The 20,214-nt window shown below is 44.5% G+C and overlaps 1 protein-coding gene across 5 annotated transcripts in view; it reads left to right on the forward strand.

Moving 5' to 3' along the window:
• Window positions 1–20,214, forward strand: part of LOC139411065 (splicing regulator ARVCF-like) — a 232,947-nt gene that overhangs the window by 200,717 nt on the left and 12,016 nt on the right. For all 5 annotated transcript variants that reach the window (XM_071156879.1, XM_071156881.1, XM_071156882.1 and 2 more), the window contains 2 exons: window positions 208–279; window positions 19,662–19,789. In XM_071156879.1, coding sequence (XP_071012980.1) covers window positions 208–279; window positions 19,662–19,789 — 200 coding nt within the window. The remainder of the gene's footprint in view (window positions 1–207; window positions 280–19,661; window positions 19,790–20,214) is intronic.

Here is a 20,214-nt window from a genome sequence, read left to right on the forward strand (position 1 = left end):
ACATTGTCAATGAACTCTCTGGTGTAGTGGATGGTTAACCCACTTTTTTTGTGGAGGCGACAGTTGACCCACTTTTGCAGAAAAATGCATTGAAAGTATAGTGAGCGTTACTTCCCCCCGTGACCGGCGATGGGAGTTTACCACTACGCCACTGGTCTGGTTGTCTGTTTAACATGTACAACTGTTCTCTCTCCAATCTCAATCCAGGCAGGAAAAACGGAGAGAATGCCAAAAGCTACGACACGCTGGATCTCCCCAAACGCACTGAACCTACAAAAGGTAGGCTTGTTCTGTCAGAGGTTCCCTTATTACAGCTTCGACCGGTCACTCCTGTTCCCGCTCACTAAAAAGGAGAATATCCCAAATATTTGCAAGTGTGTGCACGAGCATTTAATCACCTTTGAGTGTGTTATTGCGTGTGTGTGTGTGTGTGTGTGTCACTCTACAGGACACGTTGTTTTTTATAGAGTGACGGTTGAAATCGTCTCCCCAAATTAGCCTTGTTTTGACGACAAACGCTACCAGGAAAAGAAAACACAGCTTTGTTGGCAGAGATCACAGGCATCAGGCCTTTTGTAAAGGGCTCCCAAACATTTCAGCTGATTTGGAATCAGTTCCTTTACATGGGAGATGAAAAGCAGCAGTAAATCAGGTTCTGCAACCCCAACAGTGTCACTATAGAACTGTATGATACCCAGTAGCCCTTGTATCTGAACCACACACACCACAAGGTGAACCTATAATCCAAGGTGCCTTGAGAAATGTTATTTTACTTATAAAGGAATGCAACAGTATTATAGTAAGTTCCAACTAGATACAAGGCGGGACAGTCCCCTCCTGTTTCAGCAGTGTTGGAACACTGTTGACGGGTGGGAATGGCTGGTTCAGGCAGGCAGACAGCTATTCCCCAGCAGCAGGTTGGAATTGGATTTGATGGTGGGTAGTGGAAGCAAGCGAGTCACCCTGGGCCTGTGCGGCAAAGCATGTCTGTCAGCCGTGAGTCTTCTCCAGCCTCTCCAAACCCCTCTACAGTTACTGATACAGAACCTGAGAGGACCAACACACAAGGGATTGTTGCAGTACTCCTCTCCCCTTAGCTGAGCCAGTACTTTACTCCTATAGGCCTACTTTAAGAGTCAGCACATGTTCTAATGTCTTATCTCAATTATTTACTTGTAACATAAGAGACCCTACTTGCACTGCTTATTTCTAATACACTTGAGGAATGTTATGCCACTGTGGCGGTTTGCTGTACCTCTACAGTTTCGATAGAATATATACATAGGTTTCTCGTTGTACTGTTCCTTCTATTGATCGAATGAGCCGAAACGTTTCCACCTGCACCCTTTCCTCGTCTTTCTGAAGAATAAACATCCCAATTGGTTGCTGCAGTCCAACATTGGCATGCAGGATGCCACAACAAATCTCTTTGTGCTTTGCCTCTGTGTGCGCGCATCTCTTTTATCGCGTGCCTCCTTTTATGGTGTGTGTGCGTGCGTCTGCCTGCATATAGTAGGGGTGTGTTTGTCTGCATATAGCAGCTGAGAGAGATACAGTATATTTGTGTGTGTTGTGGGCTATGCGATATTCACACATCAGCGCCTTCATCAAGGTCTAATGGCATCCGCTCAAAGTCAATAGCATTTCCTGTATGGCTGCAATTAGCCACATTAGCTAGTCAAAGTGGGTCTCTCATTAAACTAGATTACAATTAATTGCGGTGCTTTAAGGTGTTAAGCCGATTCTGCCTCCTTTTTATCGCTTTAAAGTAAAGCAGATGAGCTGGGAGGAGGGTAATTAGCATGTTCCACAGGCTGCGCTTACTGGAAGCGCAACACAACACTGGCTGCACTAGAGGCAGTGTTTGGCTAGCTGCAATGTGATAAGGTTTCAATGGCACACAATTAGAAGTAATCCTCTTGTCTTGCGTTTTGACTTCTGAGAATCTGAGATCAATAAAAACCACTTTTGTCTTGAATCCATCAATAGCCTGTGTGGAGACAAATTGTACGCAAAACAAAAATGTAAACGCAATATGTAACGTGTTGGTTTCATGAGCTGAAATAAAAGATGTTGACTCCTACGCACCTGGAACAGACCCTTTTCAGTACTAAGGACCTTAAGAGGGCAAACTGCCTCTGTTTCTGAAATAAAAGATCCCAGACGTTTCTCATACTAATATCTCTCAAATGTTGTGCACAAATGTGTTTTACATCCCTGTTAGTAAGCATGTCTCCTTTGCCAAGATAATCCATCCACCTGACAGGTGTGGCATATAAAGAAGCTGATTAAACCGCATGATCATTACACAGGTGCACCTTGTGCTGGGGACAATAAAAGACCACTCTAAAATGTGCAGTTTTTGTCACACAATACTATGCCACAGATATCTGAAGTTTTGAGGGAGCGTGCAATTGGCATGCTGACTGCAGGAATGTCCACCAGAGCTGTTGCCAGAGAATTTAATCGCCTCCAACGACATTTTAAAGAATTTGGCAGTATGTCCAAGTGTCGTGTTGGCGAGAAGTTTGCTGATTTCAACTTTGTAAACAGAGTGCCCCACGGTGGTGGTGGGGTTATGGTATGGACAGGCATAAGCTACGGACAATGAACACAATTGCATTTTATTGATGGCAATTTGAATGCACAGATACTGGGACAAGATCCAGAGGTCCATTGTCGTGCTATTCATCCGCTGCCATCACCTCATGTTTCAGATGAACTGTAACTCAGTCAAATATTTTAAATTGTTGCATTTATATTTTTGTTCACTATACAGTATGAGGAGGAAATTATAGTCCTAGAAAAGCTTTCCACTTTCGCTGACTCACCCAATGATGCGTAGCTCACTCTCCGGCGATGGACGATTTACTCTCATGCCAAAAGCCCATCTCTTGTTTTACTTTGTAAAACAATGTTCGTAGCCTACAGTCAGATTAGTGTTATCTTTTAAGCAGGAGCTATTTGCTTTTCAACCTGTGTTTGAAATATTGCGAAAGGCTTGTTCTGGGCTTCATGCTGTTAACTGATAGATTTGCCGCTTGTTCCCGGGCTATATGCCTCGTGATTGGGCTTCATTAACACGATCCACAGCTAGGCTATTTTTTTTAAGAAGCTATTGGTCCTATGTGGCAGGTTCATGTCTAGCGGAGGGAGGGAGACGGATCGTAGAATGTGAATCTCATTCTAGTTCTGAGACCGGATACAGGCGCGCTTCTCCCTCTCACCACCGCAACGGCCCTTCATGGTCTCAAACTTGTGCGCACAGTTTGATCAACATTATAGCCTGAGCCGGCCCAACACGAACTCATTCTTTAGAACATCAGGTCGCGGGCTCAAAATCTACGTTCCCACATTACGTTTTTAGGAGGATGGATAATTAATGAGGCAGCAACTCGAATTGACTCGGATCGCCTTTATTTGAATGTTTACATTGCAAACAGTGTTTGAAAAGAATACATGCATGTATGCATGCATAGGTTCCGGAAACGAAACAGTCCAAAACGAAGGGTGCCGGCTCAAATTAAGCACTGGTTAAAACGATTTGTGTTTGAGAGTGCAAATGTTACCCTGTGATGTAAATGTGGTGTGGTAAAGTTTATACGTACCTATTGCTCAACTGGATGAATCATTTTGTAGTATTAAAGTACTATTGCAGCTGTAGTCTACCCATGATTTGTTCACATAGGATATTACATTTACCTGCGCTGTTTATCTATGATAATCCTGTATACTGTGGTTGTACGTTTAGCTAGTTAATGTCCCTGTTTGTAGAGAATTTGGTAGCTATTCTCCTCAAATGCATTGGCAGAGGGAGAGATTTGTGGGAGATTACATGTGTAGTTCAGCCCTGATCTGTTGTCCAATGGAGGTCACAGACCCTCCGCATCACTTACCAACAGGCTGGAGTCTATGATTACGGTAAAAACCACATGAGATTTAGGGTCTCCAGCAGTGCATTTAAAAAAAAAAAGCATACACAGACACGCAATCACACACACTAGTAGTGACTGGTCTGCACCCAATCAGAGCGCGGCGGAAGAGTCCCAACTGAAGCGTTATGTTACAGACATGAAGTCTATCATTTTAGGGACTCCATTTTTAATTCAACTTGAGGTTGTTAATTCTGTGTATAGCTAATTCTCTCTGCCTGATTGCACTATAAACAGACCTGTTGACAGTACAGAGATTATTAAAGGACTTCCTAAGTTCCTGTTATTGCATTATTCATATCGTTGAACAGAGGCGCTGGAACAAAAGTAATTTAAGAACTCTGAAAGAAGAAAGCGTTTCATTAAGGAGAGAGAGCGACCGAGTTGATGGGACACACACCCCAACGTTAATTGAAACCACACCACACGTAAACCTTTTGCTTTGAGGAAAGGTCATGTACGAAGTGTGTGTGTGTCTCAGCCCAACGTTTATTGAAACCGCACCACACGTAAACCTTTTGCTTTGAGGAAAGGTCATGTACGAAGTGTTTGGCACGGAGTGTGTATATGTACCCTCGCAGAGAGCAGAGGGAAATCACTTCAAAACAGTTTTTTGTTTTGTTTCTTCAGTACCGGAGGTGTGGATAAAGAGAGGGGGGGGGCATCAAAGTGGAAAGATGCAGTTTTGAAAAAGGAGAAACCGAAGGAGGGAGAGAGTCCTGGGAGGAGAGAAGGCACAGATTAATCATTTTTGTTTTGTATTTTTTCCGCAGCACATTGTTTTTGATCTCTTCCTCTCGGGCCTTCCCCACTCACTACTACTCCGTTTACTCTAGGAACCTGCATGAGGATAGCTGAGCACAACAATCAAGCTAAGTCACACACTGTACAGTACAGCTGTATAGAGATGCTATGCTTCTGCTGTAAAATAGCCAAAGTGCAATTTTGCAAAGTTCACGACGCAGGCGACTTGTGTTCTGATGTCCTTAGTTGCCATCCCAGGCACTGTGTGTATCCTTCCACCTCTGTTGTGTTTTCCCTGAGCCAGCACTCTTTCATGATGCTTGAATGTTTGTTTAATGACTAGGATGAATGCCTTGTTCAGCTTTTCTTACAGTATTTACAACTAGGAGGATTGATTAAAGCTGCGTTAAGCTGTGTTAGTGTACCGTACTTAGTAGTGGCCGTAGGAGTGAGGGAGGGAGCAATCGAGAGGTAGCCGGGGCAAAGGTTCATGAGTCCCCTCGGGACTCAGTCTTAGAATGTGTTTTTCATTTTCCTTTCTCCTTTCATGCACCTCTCCTCTCCACTGTGCTTTGGAAAGTTTGCCTATTTTGGAGATGTATGTTTTCCCTTTGCCGAACAAACAAGTTGAAGAATTGAGGTAACAATTCAGTAACAACACTACGACTCCATAATGCTTTAACGGCTTAGTTTACGAGCCTAGCGTTTAATTTGAAGATGGTTTTAAAACGTCAACAGCAACTCGAGCCTCACTGTGGTGTGTTACTGCTGCGTAACCTTAACCACGCTGTTAACCTTACGCCTAACCTAAAATGATTATTTCAGGAATTTTTACTAAATAGCCATCTTTGACTTTGTGGCTGTGCTATCTTGTGGAAACTCAGGGAATGTACTTGGTTTATGCTGAAAGGGTCAAGTCATGTTTCAACTGGAGTTCCATCTGGTCATACAATGTGACAAAACCATAGGTCATTGCCATATCATGTAACTTCATTTGAACCGTCTTTTACAACCTACAGGAAATCTTTTTTTTTTTTTTTGCTCTCTGACTCACGGATGTGTTTTGAATCCCACTTGACTAATTGTTGTGTATTGAATGGTGACTGTCAGTATGGAGGCAAGGCGTGTACCTCTGAGGTGCTTTGTAGACCGCGGAGGGGAACTAAATGTTTCCCTTGAAGATTGTCACTGCTTTACATTTATCACATTCACAACCGGAACCCGGAGTCTGACGGAAGGTTCTGAAGGAATTGGAATGCTCTTAGTCCCTGTGGATTGATTATTTTTTAATTTATTTTTTGAGCTTACACAGAAACTTTCCTTACCTCCATAACAGAAAGTAAACGCCTTCCATTTCCCCTTATTTAACTCCCAAAACTGTTCAGTAATCTCTTGTGTAATAACTTGAGATGTGAGTCAGTATTCAAAACCGGAGGGAAAGTTGGGGCAGATCGACAGGCCCGCCCCGAGTGAAAGTAGAAACTCAGTAAATTATTCATACAGTTATGTTGAGACTGCAGCCGCAATCCCCCACCCAGAGAAAGCATGTCTCCATCTTCAGAAGAGCTTCACTACTGAGGAATGTAACACCGAGATAGCGAAACGATAACTCTCGGGACTGCTATATGCACACAAACACACACACTCTCGCTCTCTCTCTCGCTCTCTCTCTCGCTCTCTCGCTCTCTCGCTCTCTCGCTCTCTCTCTCGCTCTCTCGCTCTCACTCACTCACTCACTCACTCACTCACTCACTCACTCTCTCACACACACACACACACACACACACACACACACACAAACCTGCCTCCAACTGACAGGGTGACTCCTTATCTCTCAAAACACAAATATTCCTCAGCTGTTCCTCACCCCTTCCGCCCCTTCCTCTCCTCCTGCTGTTAGATTTAGCAGGATGGTGAGACTTCGCGCGGTTGGTGCCAGTGCCAAACACCTCCTGCCCCCGTCACGTGCGCCAATGCACACACCTACCTCACACTCGCAGCACCCGTCAGATAAAACATGAGTCTGACTCTGTGAAGCTGCTAGGAGACACTGGAGGCTGTCCCTTATTCAGTGTCATTAGATCGGTCTGCCATGTGAGTGTCTGTGCACACAGAAATGGGAACATTAGCAAGTCTCTATTCTGGAAGGGAATAAGGTATGATGAGACTGCTTTTAGCTTTGAGGCACTATCCCAGTCACCATATTGAGCCACCCGTGTTTGTTTGTGGGGGGGCGGTGGCTCCCCAACTATGAGGGGATGAGATTATAAATGAGTTTTCTCTGAATCCAGCTGTTTGATGCTAGGTCATAATGAACCATGGCGCTGCCAGCCTGTCAATCGTCGCATGCCAATCACTACCACACTCTGCTGGACTCCGTGTCTCAACTAGTCTGCCTCTGAAACAGAAACACCACGGAATGGGCCCACAAGGAACCAGAAGTCATCATTTGACTTGTCAACGCCTCAGCTCTCGGCTGCAATTTTCTTTTGTGAATTCCCCCGCAAACCATTTCATTCAAACAGTTGATGATCAACTGAAATAATGAGCATAAAAGGAAAGAAAGAAACTAAAGCAAAGGGAGAAAGCCTTGTCGCTGAAGACAGACCGCCCCGTGGGTCATTGGGAATACACTGAGGCTTCAGATAACCCAAAGCTCTGGGAGGTCCCATGTTGAAAGGCTGTTATGCATCATTAGCTGGATGCTTTGGCTCTGTAAAAATAAACCTGCGGTGTGTAGTAGTAGTAGTAGTAGTAGCTGTAGTTAGTGTGTGCGACACGATGGCAGATAGCCAGCTCTGATTGCACTAATCTTCCTGTGGTCTACAATCCTCATGACCACTTCCTTTCTCCCTGCGAGATCCGTCATTAAATGTTTCTTATTTTCCACCATAGCTGCCTTTTTCTCTCTCAAAACAGTGTTTTCCGTCTCTGCAGAATCTAGCTAGGGAGAGTGTGAAAGGGGGAATCCAATCCACAGTAGCCCTCAATATCATCACGATTCTCTGGATGATTTAGCGTGCTACCCTCTAAACAAGAACGGCTGGAGCAATAATTACAGAGGAGAATTAGCAGCAGGAGGGAAGAATGAGATTTAACCCTCCAATGGGAGCCTTTGTTTGGCCCCGTTTGAGCCAGAATGGGATGTTTCTGTTTTCTATTTCTGCAAGAATCTAATTAAAACCAGCGCAATGGCAGAGACACGACATCGCTGCCAAAGCCACTATGGTGGTTTGCACAGCAAAACACCCTCTAGGAAGTCACTGTGTTATGTTGTAGTCGTGGACGTGAATTGGTAGTTCTAAAAAAGTTAGGCCATGTTGTAAACGGGAGTTTTAAAAGCACACCAAGGATCACTGTCCTCAACAGAAGGAAGTGTCTCAAGGCCATGCAGCATTTTCTACACTCCCTGGGTGTATGCTGACAGGGTCAAGTCATGTTTGAACTTCTAGCCAACTAAACTCCTGGGTGTCTGGGCCCGTTGCCCTTCTGGCCGACGAAGTACGCTCTGACTTAGACTATGTTTAGACTGTCAGGGATTGAGATGCAGTCAACCTCCATCCCCATCTCCCCTTGACTGTTTCTCTTTTCCTTTTACTCTCTCTCTCTCACACACATACACATACACACACATACACACACACATCCCTGTGGTGCGGAGGACAAGGTGTTGTGCCCTTGACCGTGAAGGTGGTGTATTATGTGTCCATTAGAGGGTGTGTTGTTCATCACACCACTCCACAGACACAGAACATTGCCTGTGAAAATGGCGCAGGCATAAGCAGTGTTATAGACCCTTATAAGGGTCTGGTAGTGAATTGTGTGTGTCTGTGTGCTTGTTTGTGTGTGTGTGTGTGTGGCTATTATGTTCCCATACGTGTGTAGAAAAAGACCGTGATCCCCTTGTTTCCCAGACAAGTATTAATCATGCCACAGCGTATGGTGTATGCCATAATTGCTGGTACTGTATAATGCCATGCGGGACACAAGCCCAGAGTGAGAGATGGAGCCTGACAGAGACACAGGCGGGCAAAATTCCTCCACCGTCAAACACAATCACTGCCCTCATCGCACACCTGATCCCCAGCCCATCTCGACCAGCCCCAGTCTCATCCCCAAGCCTGCATCTGTCCTTGTCCTAGCTACAGACCCTGTGTCGGCCTTATTTTCCAATCTCCTGTCCTAGACCCTAGCGCCGCGCGTCAACATTTGTCCCCAGCCCCCCTCGGCCTCTCATCAGTGCCCAGGCCCTGATCAAGCCAGAAGCAATACTGGTCTCTCATTTCAAAGTCTCCCCACAGTTCAGATCGTTTAACTCTCCCGTTTAGCTATTTCGCTCCTTCTCAAGATTGTTTCTCCTCCAAACATGATATGTCAGCTTAGCCTTCTAAGTCAAATCAGACGTTATTGGTCACATACACATATTTAGCAGATGTTATTGCGGGTGTAGAGCGATGCTTCTAGCGCTCATCTGTTTTATGACGCCATTAGGTAGACGGGTGTCCTGTCTCGCGTTCGCTCACGTTGCAGTCGACCAGTTGCAATTTATATATTTTTTTACCCTCTCGCTCTCAATTCCTAATGTAAAAACAAATGTCCCGTTTCGCTCTCAAATCCTTGTCGGATGCAGTCGCCACGTGTTCAGAATGCCAATTCTCTCATCCTGTTCAACCAAAGGTTTTCATTGCTGACCAGCTGTCTTGTAAGTTTGTGTTCGTGCGTAGCTGCCTCATGACAACTTTACTCACGGCTTTGCCTTCCAGGCTCTGTGAAGCAACACAGAAGGTAATATCTAGTGCTTTATCTCAGTTCTGTCTCTCTCTTGGTTTTCACTGTGCTGCTGGAGTTTAACATTTTGTCTGAGTACGTGATGAGCCTTGACAAACGGTGCCATCCAGCCCTCAAGGTGAGGCTGCAGAACAGAACACTAACCCTGTTCTCTCAGAAACATAACACTGCCTGGGAGACAGACGGGCTGTTATTAAAAATAACACAAGATACTGGAGACTAATTCGAACCTTGCAATGCCGTTTCTGTCTGAAGTATGTCACTTACTGAGGGAAGATGATAGGTGTTATTCGAGGACTTTGAAAGGACCCTCTTTCATTTTCATTTAGCTTGTCTGTCTCTAAGTGTTCACCAAATAAACGAACTAAGAGGGGAAATAAGAAGATAATATCTTTAATGTTGTTGTCGGTGTGATCCTCTTTGCCGTGGCGTCGAGTGAACAGATTTGTTAGTCGCGAGGTTGGGGTTGCCGTGGCAACCTCAGCCCTATGCTATTTCGGTTCCAGGCGATACTCTACTCCTCTCTCTACCCTCTGCTGTCCACCACACGCCTCTTACTCCCTCTGTCTTTCCTACACGCCTCCCATCCCTCTTCTGCTTTCTCATCCTCCTCCTTTTCCCCGTCTCCTCCACATCTCTCTCCTCTCCCTATCTCTCTTCATCATCCTTATCCATCTCTCACCCTCACGTTTTCTGTCCGCGACTCCATTTTGTGAGCAGCTCAGCCCCCCCCCCCCCCCCCCAGTTCCACGATCCCTCCCACTCCTCCAACCCGATCTCCAGGATTTGAAGTCCTCTGTGATATACAGTCTGACACTAAACCACTACGGGAGATCCACACACAGACATCAGAGCAGCCTGACCATCAGAGAGCCAGCCAGCCAGTCCACCAGTCAGCCGACCAACCACTGTGCTCTGGTCTGCGTTGTGAGGCCCTGACAGAGAGAGAATTAGTCCTGAGCCTCCGACCGCATGGGCCTTGGGATCTGAGCCTTATCTGCGGCCTCCATAATAACATCCAGTCCCCTGCAGGTCCAGATATGCATCTAAATGTGTCTGTCCGGCCAGGCCCGGCCACATGCGGAGAGGGTAGCTGCTCTGTTCCTAGACCTTCCCTGAAGTCACACGTAATCCGACTAATGGTCACTGTCTGTCTGAGCCCTAGTGAGGATGTAGGGACTGGAAACTAACTGGCCACTGTGTGACTGGGCTGAAAGCAGGCTCTGAGAAACAGATTAGCCCATCCCTATGACATGTGGTCAGTTGGAGTTCCTCCTGGACAGAGACATTGACAATAGGTCGGTCAGGGTCACAGCTGAGGTATATTATTGTCTTGCGTGACAAAGGTATCATATAAACCCACGGCCCAGAAGCTATTAGGAGCGATTACATTTTGGATCATTGGCAACAACGCCAGAGCACATTGCATTCCAACTGTTGATCCAGAAAGGTTGTCTTGATGCTGGAATCACAGCCTCTGGTTAGCCACCCTTTGGAACTTGTTGTTCAGGAGCGGATGAAGAACCACTGAGTGGTTGTTTTCTGTTCTGCTGGAGGACGATGAAAACGGAAAGCTGTCCTTTTGGATTCAGAACAGGAAAGGTTTGACTTGTGACAAGCACAAAATGTGACCCGTTGAGGTGGCCGGCATCGAGGCATCCATGGGAGGACTGGTGGCTCTCTCTCCTCGCGGTAGCTCTGGGCTGGAAGGTCTAGGAGACGTCTCACTCTGGGGTGCCACAGCAGGACCTCATGATCCCCTTTCAACAGGAGGAAGGATGTCTGGTGTCTCCTAAAATGGCAGCACCGTAGTTGTGATCCAGGATACACTCTGAACCAAACTCTCAAGTATCCGTCAGCCTTTTGACAGTGTCTTCCCATTGATATACCATGCCAGCAGCCAGTGGTGTGGTGGAATGCCGACTATTTACCCAGCCACCGGTCTCTCTTCTCTGTCCTGCTGCTCTCTGGGGGTATCTTTGATTAATATTGTAGCTAGCTGTCCATGAGATGGGCTGACCGCCAGTTACTCTCTGTACCCCATTGTCACCTTCCAACTAAATGCCACCAACTGTTTATTTGAATGTGTTGTGCCCTTTATGGTTGCGCAACGCCAATACCCACAGAGACGCCAATACAGAGAGAGAGTGGGAGTGAGGGTGTAAGCATTATTTAGAAGGCTTGACTTTTGCCTCTAGTGAGATGGCTGTGGTTGAAAGTGGCTGTGCTGGTTTGAATTGGTGCCAGGGGAGAGATGAAGAGGGAAGAAGATGGATGAAGAGGGTGAGAGAAATGGAAAACGAGCTGGAAAGAGAGGGTGAACAGAGCTTCATTCAAACCTCATCTTCATTAGCGGTGAGGCCATCGACTCGTTTGAACTGAAAACAGGCAATTCTATTTTCCATGCATTCTATTTAGTTGTTTTTCAATTCCGCTTCCTTTGCAGTGCACCCAGGGTTAGCACACTGCAGCTATTGTCTTTTAAAAGCAGCTGTAATGATGTGATGTGTTAGCTGCTCTCTCCGTGGCTTCCCCTGTGAAAGCATTCATTAACGTTAGCTATGACATGGATGGGGATATGAAAACCTTAAGCATACATTTAGAGCCGGGGGGGGGGGGTCTCATGGGGTTAAACGTGCGCGTGTTACAGGGCTGGAATGCGGATCCCATGACCTCTGATGTACCCTGTTCCAAAAGTTGTATTTATTTAGTTAGTGTTTCATAGGGAGAGACTGTAACCCTCTGCTCCTTCTATCTCATTGCCTAACTTCACTGGAAAACACTGACCTGCTGTAAAAACGGATCCACTTTGCGGCGCGTTAGAGCTGTAATTGATTGTGGTTTCTGTCGGCCTGCAGATGTTCCTCACGTGATGTGATGGCCTTTTAACTGGGCGTCCTTTGAATATAAGCGTGTGGGTGGAAGAAGTGGGAGGCTTAGGCTAGTGTGTGTGTGTTTCAGCTTGTTTCTGTCAGTTAATCTGTAATGATGTTGCTGCTTGTCAAGCTGCAACACCTGCACTTTTAATTGCAGCCAAGAGTGAACCCACTTGAACCCTATTATTCTAATACTGAATTGATGAGCACTTGCATCACTCACTCGCCTCGACTTTACTTTGTTGTAACCTACTTTCACTCTCAGACGGAGTGCAGCACACACTTCCTCTCGACTCTGATAGCCCCGGATTGAGCCACCAGCATTTGAGTTTGTCGCCGCCCTATCAGCTGACTTAGAAGTGATCTCGGGCCTCCCCAAGTGTGTCCCTCAGCTCGCTGGTTTGATGTTCCGCTCTCTCTCTCAGCGTTTGACTGCTTGGGAAAGGGGAGGCCACAGCAACGCGCCGCTCATCTGACCGACGTCTACTGGAGAAAACATATAGGCATGTACAGGGAATATACTGTACATGCTAGCCTTGCACCCAGAGGGGAGGATAATGTTTGATGTTAGTTTGTGCGTAGGGTGGGGATTGATGGGAGGGGTGTGTGTGCATTCATGTTTGTCAACATTTTCTTTCGATTAATTGTAGAATTATAATATGTGCGGTACATGTCAAGGCCTTGAGAGAGGGTGAGTGCAATATGGGTTTGTGGCTCTAAGAACCAGCAATAGGGGGACGGATCGGTCATGTCACAGCAACAACTGATTTATTCACCACGAATTAGAATTCCCTGCTCACAACCTGCCTGGCTAGCAGCTAGCAGGTAGACGCTAACTAATGACGGGGAAGTGGTAAATGCAGGTAATACACTGTACATGTCATGGCTGTGCTATACTAGTACAGCGTCACCCTACAGCAGGGGTAGGCAACTCCAGTCAGAGTGAATGGTCGGGGGCGGCCGGAACATAATTATATCGCTACAAATTGACCACAACTAAGCCCTGAAAAATAGATGATTTGAAAATGGCAATTATTTCATACCTTCAATTACATTGAGATATGATCACATGTCTCTTGGGAACAGATGACCTAAATCAAACACATTTCTAGCAGAATTCCTGGTGATTTTACAGTCCCCCAACCCCCCTGTTGCCGACCTCTGCTCTATAGCCTACTAACTAGTCTGACATGAAGGTGAACTATGAAGGCGCACTGCAAACCATAGAAAAACAAAAGATATGGGGAATCTCTGTGGCTAACCCCAACCGCTATGCATGTCCACTGAAATGTCACTGCAGACCATAGAAATGAACCTTACAGAGTTACTATGTCAACGGTGGACATGGATGCCGAGCTTTGGAGCGCATCTTCATTGGCTGGACATGTGGACATCCCAGCGAGAGCTCTAGGAATGAGTTTAAAGGCCCTATGAATGTCTCTCCTTTCTCATGTGTCTCTGAGGGAACAGTACTTGGCCACGTTATCTGAGCCCTTGGCTCCGAAATAGCAATTTCATAACTGTCTACCTGGAATTACACGAGAGCGGGGAACGAGGAAATGCACGATTGTTTATTTACAGATTCTTGGTTATTAAAACACTGTCTTGGATTTAAAGTGAACTTGGCACTGGGAGGTTTGAACAGGGCTGAGACTTGGTGCGAAAATAATCTGCCTGCTGTGAAGCCAGTGAGTCTTGATTAAATGGCCTTGAATTTGCAGAGTCTGCACTGACTGAATGTCTGACAAAAGCGAAGTCGTATGGAGAAACGTATTGCTGTTCTGTCTGTTTCTGTTCTACTGTTTTACTGACTCTGCTGCCCAGCTGCGTTATGCTGTTTAAGCCTCAGACGAAAGCAGCTCATTTGTTGTCAGTCACACTTTAGCTGGCCTCTCTTTGATCACTCACATACTGTGGCCTCTCTGACTCACAGAGCTCCTTAGAATCCTCAACACAAACAAAGATCTTTCTTTGGTTACGACTGACAACCCTCTCTCCACGCACCACAATTGGTTTACATGGTTGTGGAGGGATATTCTGGAGGGATGAGGACAGGAGCTCTGAACGGAAACCGCTCTATGGACTTTCTGGATCTGGCAACCCCAGGATGAATGGACCAACATCCCCAATTTCCTCTTCCTTCAAAATTATGGGTGTGAACCCCAGATTTAGACTTGAAAATTGTTATTTAAGGTTTGTACATTTCCTGAAGACAGGTCTGCTCATGCCCAGAATGTAGAATGTAGCCGAGCTCTGCTCCCTCGTGTGTCCTCTCCATGGCTTTGGAGTAAGTTGTCTGACTCTAGACTTTATCGTTCTTCTTTTCCTCATTAAGGTGATGGTAAAAGGCCCTTCCAGATATCCAAGTATTCTTCTTAGCGTCATCCATTGAAGCAAGCAGTACTTGTATTAATTATAAGGCTTTCACCACTTTCTACACTGAACAGAAATATAAACGCAACATGCACAGTGTTGGTCCTATGTTTCATGAGCTGAAATCAAAGATCCCAGCAATTTTATATACGCGCACAACAAGCTTATTTCTCTCAAATTTGGTACACAAATTTTGTTTACATTCCTATTAGTGAGCATTTCTCATCTGCGAAGATAATCTAACTACCTGACAGGTGTGGCATGTCAAGAAGCTGATTAAACAGCATGACCATTACACAGGTGCACCATGTGCTGGGGACAATAAAAGGCCATTCTAAAATGTGCAGTTTTGTCACACAAAACAATGCCACAGATGTCTGAAGTTTTGAGGGAGTGTGCAATTGGAATTCTGACTGCAGTAATGTCCATCAGAGCTGTTGCCAGAGAATTTCCACTGTAAGCCGCCTACGTTTTAGAGAATTTGGCAGTACGTCCAACCGGCATCACAACCACAGACCACGTGTGACCACGTCAGCCCAGGACCTCCACATCCGGCTTCTTCACCTGCGGGATCATCTGAGACCAGCCACCCGGACAGCTGATGAAACTGTGGCTTTGTACAACTGAAGAATTTCTGCACGAACTGTCAGAAACCTTGTCAGGGAAGCTCATCTGCGTGTTTGTCGTCCTCACCATGCTCACCTACGATGGACACTTAACGGTTAAATCCCGGTTTCAACTGTACTGGGCAGATGGAAAACCATGTGTGTTTCGTGTGCGTGAGCGGTTTACTGATGTCAACGTTGTGAACAGAGTGCCCCATGGTGGAGGTAGGGTTATGGTATGGACAGGCATAAGCTATGAACAACGAACACAATTACATTTTATCGATGTGCGATTTGAATGTACAGTGATACCGTGAGGAGATCCTGAGGCCCATTGTCGTGCCATTCATCCACTGCCATCACGTTTCAGCATGATACTGAACTGCCCCATGACACAAGGATCTGTACTGTAACTCAGTAAAATCTTTGAAATTGTTGCATGATGCGTTTATTTTGATGCGTATATTTTGATGCGTATATTTTGATGCGTATATTTTGGTTCAGTTTATTACTTAGGCTTTCAGCCTTCTCATTTCGACCAAAGAATGTATGGAGTGCCTCACCAACCACGATGTATCAATCATAAAGTGTTCATATGGTCCTGCCCACATAATTCATGGGTTTAAAATATACCTCTCGAAAGGACTGCTTCAAATAACATAAGTGTGTGTGTGTGTGTGCTAGGGAAGATACTCTGCTACAAATTACATCACATTGGAAAAATTACACTAAAGCCAACCTTAAGAGAAATATTGTTTACTTAACTACTTCTTCAAAGTAACTTTAGTTAACTTCATCCTAATTAATTTGTGAAAATCATATGTAAATCTGAAATGTCAGACTGCAAATTGATAGAACAGATCTCTTTGGGGTCGTGTCTTAAGAGAATTTGTAATCTTGCCTATTAAAAACACAAACTAGGTTTCTCGTGAAAATTATGCAGTTCTGATGCCGATAAAGGAAATTATTCCGTACTTTTACCCATATTCTCCTTTGTTTTTGCAAAAACAAGTTCCTGTAATTTGCTACATGGCAAAAAAAACTGCTGAAAACATTTTGAATTTAGTTCAACTACCAACAAGCTACTAAAATGTGTGCGTTCTGACTGACACTATTATTCCGAAAACACTGAAGGAAAGGCAGTCTTTTCAGAACCATCAGACGTTAAAGTGCAGAAGGCCTTGACTGTCAGTTTGTGAGAATGTGAATACAAATGTATTTTGATAAAGTTGAAGTACTTGGTTTTGAGTCCATAGAGCCAAGCCAAGCTGTCTTCCGTAGCGACTGGCTGTTTGTGTGGATGTATTACAGTATGAGAAGTGATCCTCCCCTGGGATGTCAAACAGCCTGTGGTGACCTTGGCAGTGGAAAAGGAGAAAGGGGTTCGATATACACTCTGCCTCTTTCTGACCAGCCTCAGACATCTGATAGCTGATAATGTAATTACACCATCACAGCCAAGCTAACCATTTACTGACTGTGTTAAATAGACAGAGAAACTTTGCTCTCAGATACTCGATTTTGTTGTATATGTGAAATCAATATCTACTTACCTCATGATTCACAATCCTAATGTATTTATGGTCCTGGTGCGAGTGATGATTTGTTGTAAAAAATCAATGTCTTGTAAAATCGACTGAATCTTTGTCTGTGGCAACAGATTATTTATTTGTGTGCAAATTAGTCTAAATGAGAGAAGTACCAGGTTATGAGTGGCAGTATTCACATCATTACAAACAATGACATTTGCTCTACCCTTTTTCTAGTTTAAGTGATCCTAAACTGTGTAAACACAGTCGAAAACTATAATCTGTAGTCATAGTGATCTGACCATGTCAGCAAGCTCCGCTTTACCTTGCTATCAGCTGCCATTGCTGAGGTCTGTTTGAAATGTCACAACCGAAGAGGAACTCACGCCTAGGGCTGTTGCGGTGACCGTATTACCAAACTGTAGTCTGATGGGTGACAATATTAGCCTATCACTTGTGAATTATATACTATCACTTGTGAATTATATACTATCACTTGTGAATTATATATTATCACTTGTGAATTATATACTATCACTTGTGAATTATATATTATCACTTGTGAATTATATATTATCACTTGTGAATTATATACTATCACTTGTGAATTATATATTATCACTTGTGAATGATGCCCAGCATAAGAAACAAGGCCTTTTTGTGACTTGTTCGAATCAGTCGCACACCTCATGTAGCCTAGTCCAAAGTGGCCAAATAAGTTCTTAAAATTAAGCACATTAATCTGCTTTATAAGGGGTGTAGAGCCTAACTGGCATACGCAGCGCGTGAGTTTCAAGTTTGGGGAAGATCATTTTCACCATAAAAATGCGCCTTTTATAATAAAAGCATTACATGCATAATTGCATTGGTGGTCACTTTTGAGAATGGGGTTTTCCCGCGAATTGATTGCCCTTTTGGAACATTTGCGCTTATTAGCCTACTATCATGTGCACATTGCTACGCTTATAATGTGAAGAAATAGCCTTACAGTTTATCAACATTAATCTAAACGTTCTGATCTGTTGCGTCAGGCACGTTGCATAAAAAAAGGTTTTTTGATGCTAGTGGTTGTATTCATTTGGAATCTATCGTATCCCACAGACTATGTTTGGAATATTTATTTCTCACACAGAAGGACAAGCTGACCAATAGGTCAACTTTTGTACTATGGGGGATAGTAGATTGACATAGGTTAGTGCTTGTCTTGTTGTCTGACAAAGTAAATATGGACAGCTTCCAATATCTTCAATATGAACATCGGAATTGGATAAGGGTGTGCACAGTTTCGTCCCTGATGTCTGTCTTCACTTGTAGCCTGTGAAAAAGACCTGATTACGTGACGGAGAGCCATGTGAGTGTGAGACGCTTTTTTTAGGGTGCGTTACGTCCACAAAGGGAATGCCGCCGTGAAACTCGAGGCATTATCAAGTGCTGGTCAAATTGTGAATGAGAAACTGTGAATGAGAAACTGTACAGCCTGCGCAATAAACAAAGCAGAGCTCATGCCTTTCAAGCGACGTTTTTCAAATCATCATTAGTCTCATGCAGCCTTACAATGTATTAAAAATCAAAACATATAGCCCAATGTTTGTAGAACAACTAAAGTCACATTATTAATTCTAAATGAACTCTTTAACCACAACACAGAATAGCCGCAGGTGCGCACTCCCCCAAATCGTTTGGAGAAAATATTTATATTTGATTCAGATTTGTTAAATTGTATTCTTCACACTATAAAATAATCCCATGGAATTCTAATCGTGTCTACTAAATGAACTAGTGAAGCCCACAGCCATTTGGCATAGCCCCATCAGGACCAAGCATGTCTAAAATAAATAATGGATTTATTGTGAAGGTGTAGGCTATATTACATGGATTTATTATTATTTATTATTTTTAAAATGGCTTGTAGGTTATGTGTGGGAAGGCAGGAGACACTAAATGTGTTTATGTTAATTGACGGTCAATTATCTTGAGACCGACAGTTATTTGCTTGACTATCACAGACTGACAAATGTTGGTGACCGCCACAGCCCGGCTCACGCCCTCCACTCAATAAAATCAGGGCAGAGTTTTGTGACTGAGGTCATTGATTACAGCAGAGATTTGTACTTTGAGAGCGACAAAGTGGCAATTAAGCCGATGGCTCTATTATTATAGAAAAGCACTGATTCTGTGAGTGGCTGCTGACTGTTATCTGTGACTGAGCTACTGTACCTATTAAGAGTCGGTCACACTTACACCAGACTAACTACCAGTAGTATTAGTAATACTGTGTAGTATCACGAGTAGTATCCGTATGTAATTACACTTGTTGTTCCCTTGTAGTTATGGAATAATGACTGCCATGTTTAAGTTGTTAGCAAACGTATGTCAGTTTTCTACCCAGTGGTAACAATAGCTTGGGTAGACTTGGCACCCTTGTTTGTCCTGTCTTATCACGTTCCCGTTAATGCGATTTACTAGAGTGAGCGAGAGAGTGGTAATAATAATTCCCATAATTTGACAGACACCTAATAGTCTTGCCCGCCAGACTCGTGCGAGGAGAGACTTGAATTAGAGATCTCAGTATTATCTGAGCAGTTTTCACAGACTCTGATTGCCTGTCTCTGTTGCTAAGCTACATTGCCTGTCTCTGTTTATTTCAGTTGTTTAATAATCGGTCTCTGTTGCTTCTCTGCCTCCCTGTGTGGCTACTGTACCCTGTGTGGCTCTGTGTCTAACTTCCATGTCTCGCTCTCTCTGTCTCTGTCTCTCTCTCTCGCTCTCTCTCTGTCTCTCTGTCTCTCTCTGTCTCTCTGTGTGTCCCTGCAGGTTTTGAGCTGCTGTACCAGCCAGAGGTAGTGAGGCTGTACCTGTCTCTGCTCACTGAGAGCCAGAACTACAACACTCTGGAGGCTGCAGCAGGGGCCCTGCAGAACCTCAGTGCCGGACAGTGGACCGTGAGTCTCACACATACAACACACACACATTGTAATTAAGGGGAATAAGGTCTCTGAACCTCAATAGGAAGGACCAGTTACCCCGAATGGAGCTCTGCAGTGTCATTACCAAACACCCTCTGTTAGGTTACTGTAGTGAGTAATAAGAGTGTGATCTCCCGTCCAGCTCAGGGGCATTCTTTTACCATCACTAGTGTAAAGTACGGAGGCTATTCATGCACTTCCCTTCAGGAATGGAATGTTCATAGTCAATACAGTGGCTATGTTAGGCCTAGAGAACTCTGGCATGCTAGCGCCATCGTGATTCAGTTTTTAACACATTATGTGTCACGCTGTAAACATATCCGTTGCCACGGCATGCATCACTAGGCTCCAGTTGGAAAAACACAACAGACAAGATGTTAGATCGATTTGGATCTCTTTGT

The sequence above is a fragment of the Oncorhynchus clarkii genome, chromosome 6 (genome assembly GCF_045791955.1).
Source record: "Oncorhynchus clarkii lewisi isolate Uvic-CL-2024 chromosome 6, UVic_Ocla_1.0, whole genome shotgun sequence".
Classification (NCBI taxonomy): Eukaryota; Metazoa; Chordata; class Actinopteri; order Salmoniformes; family Salmonidae; genus Oncorhynchus; species Oncorhynchus clarkii.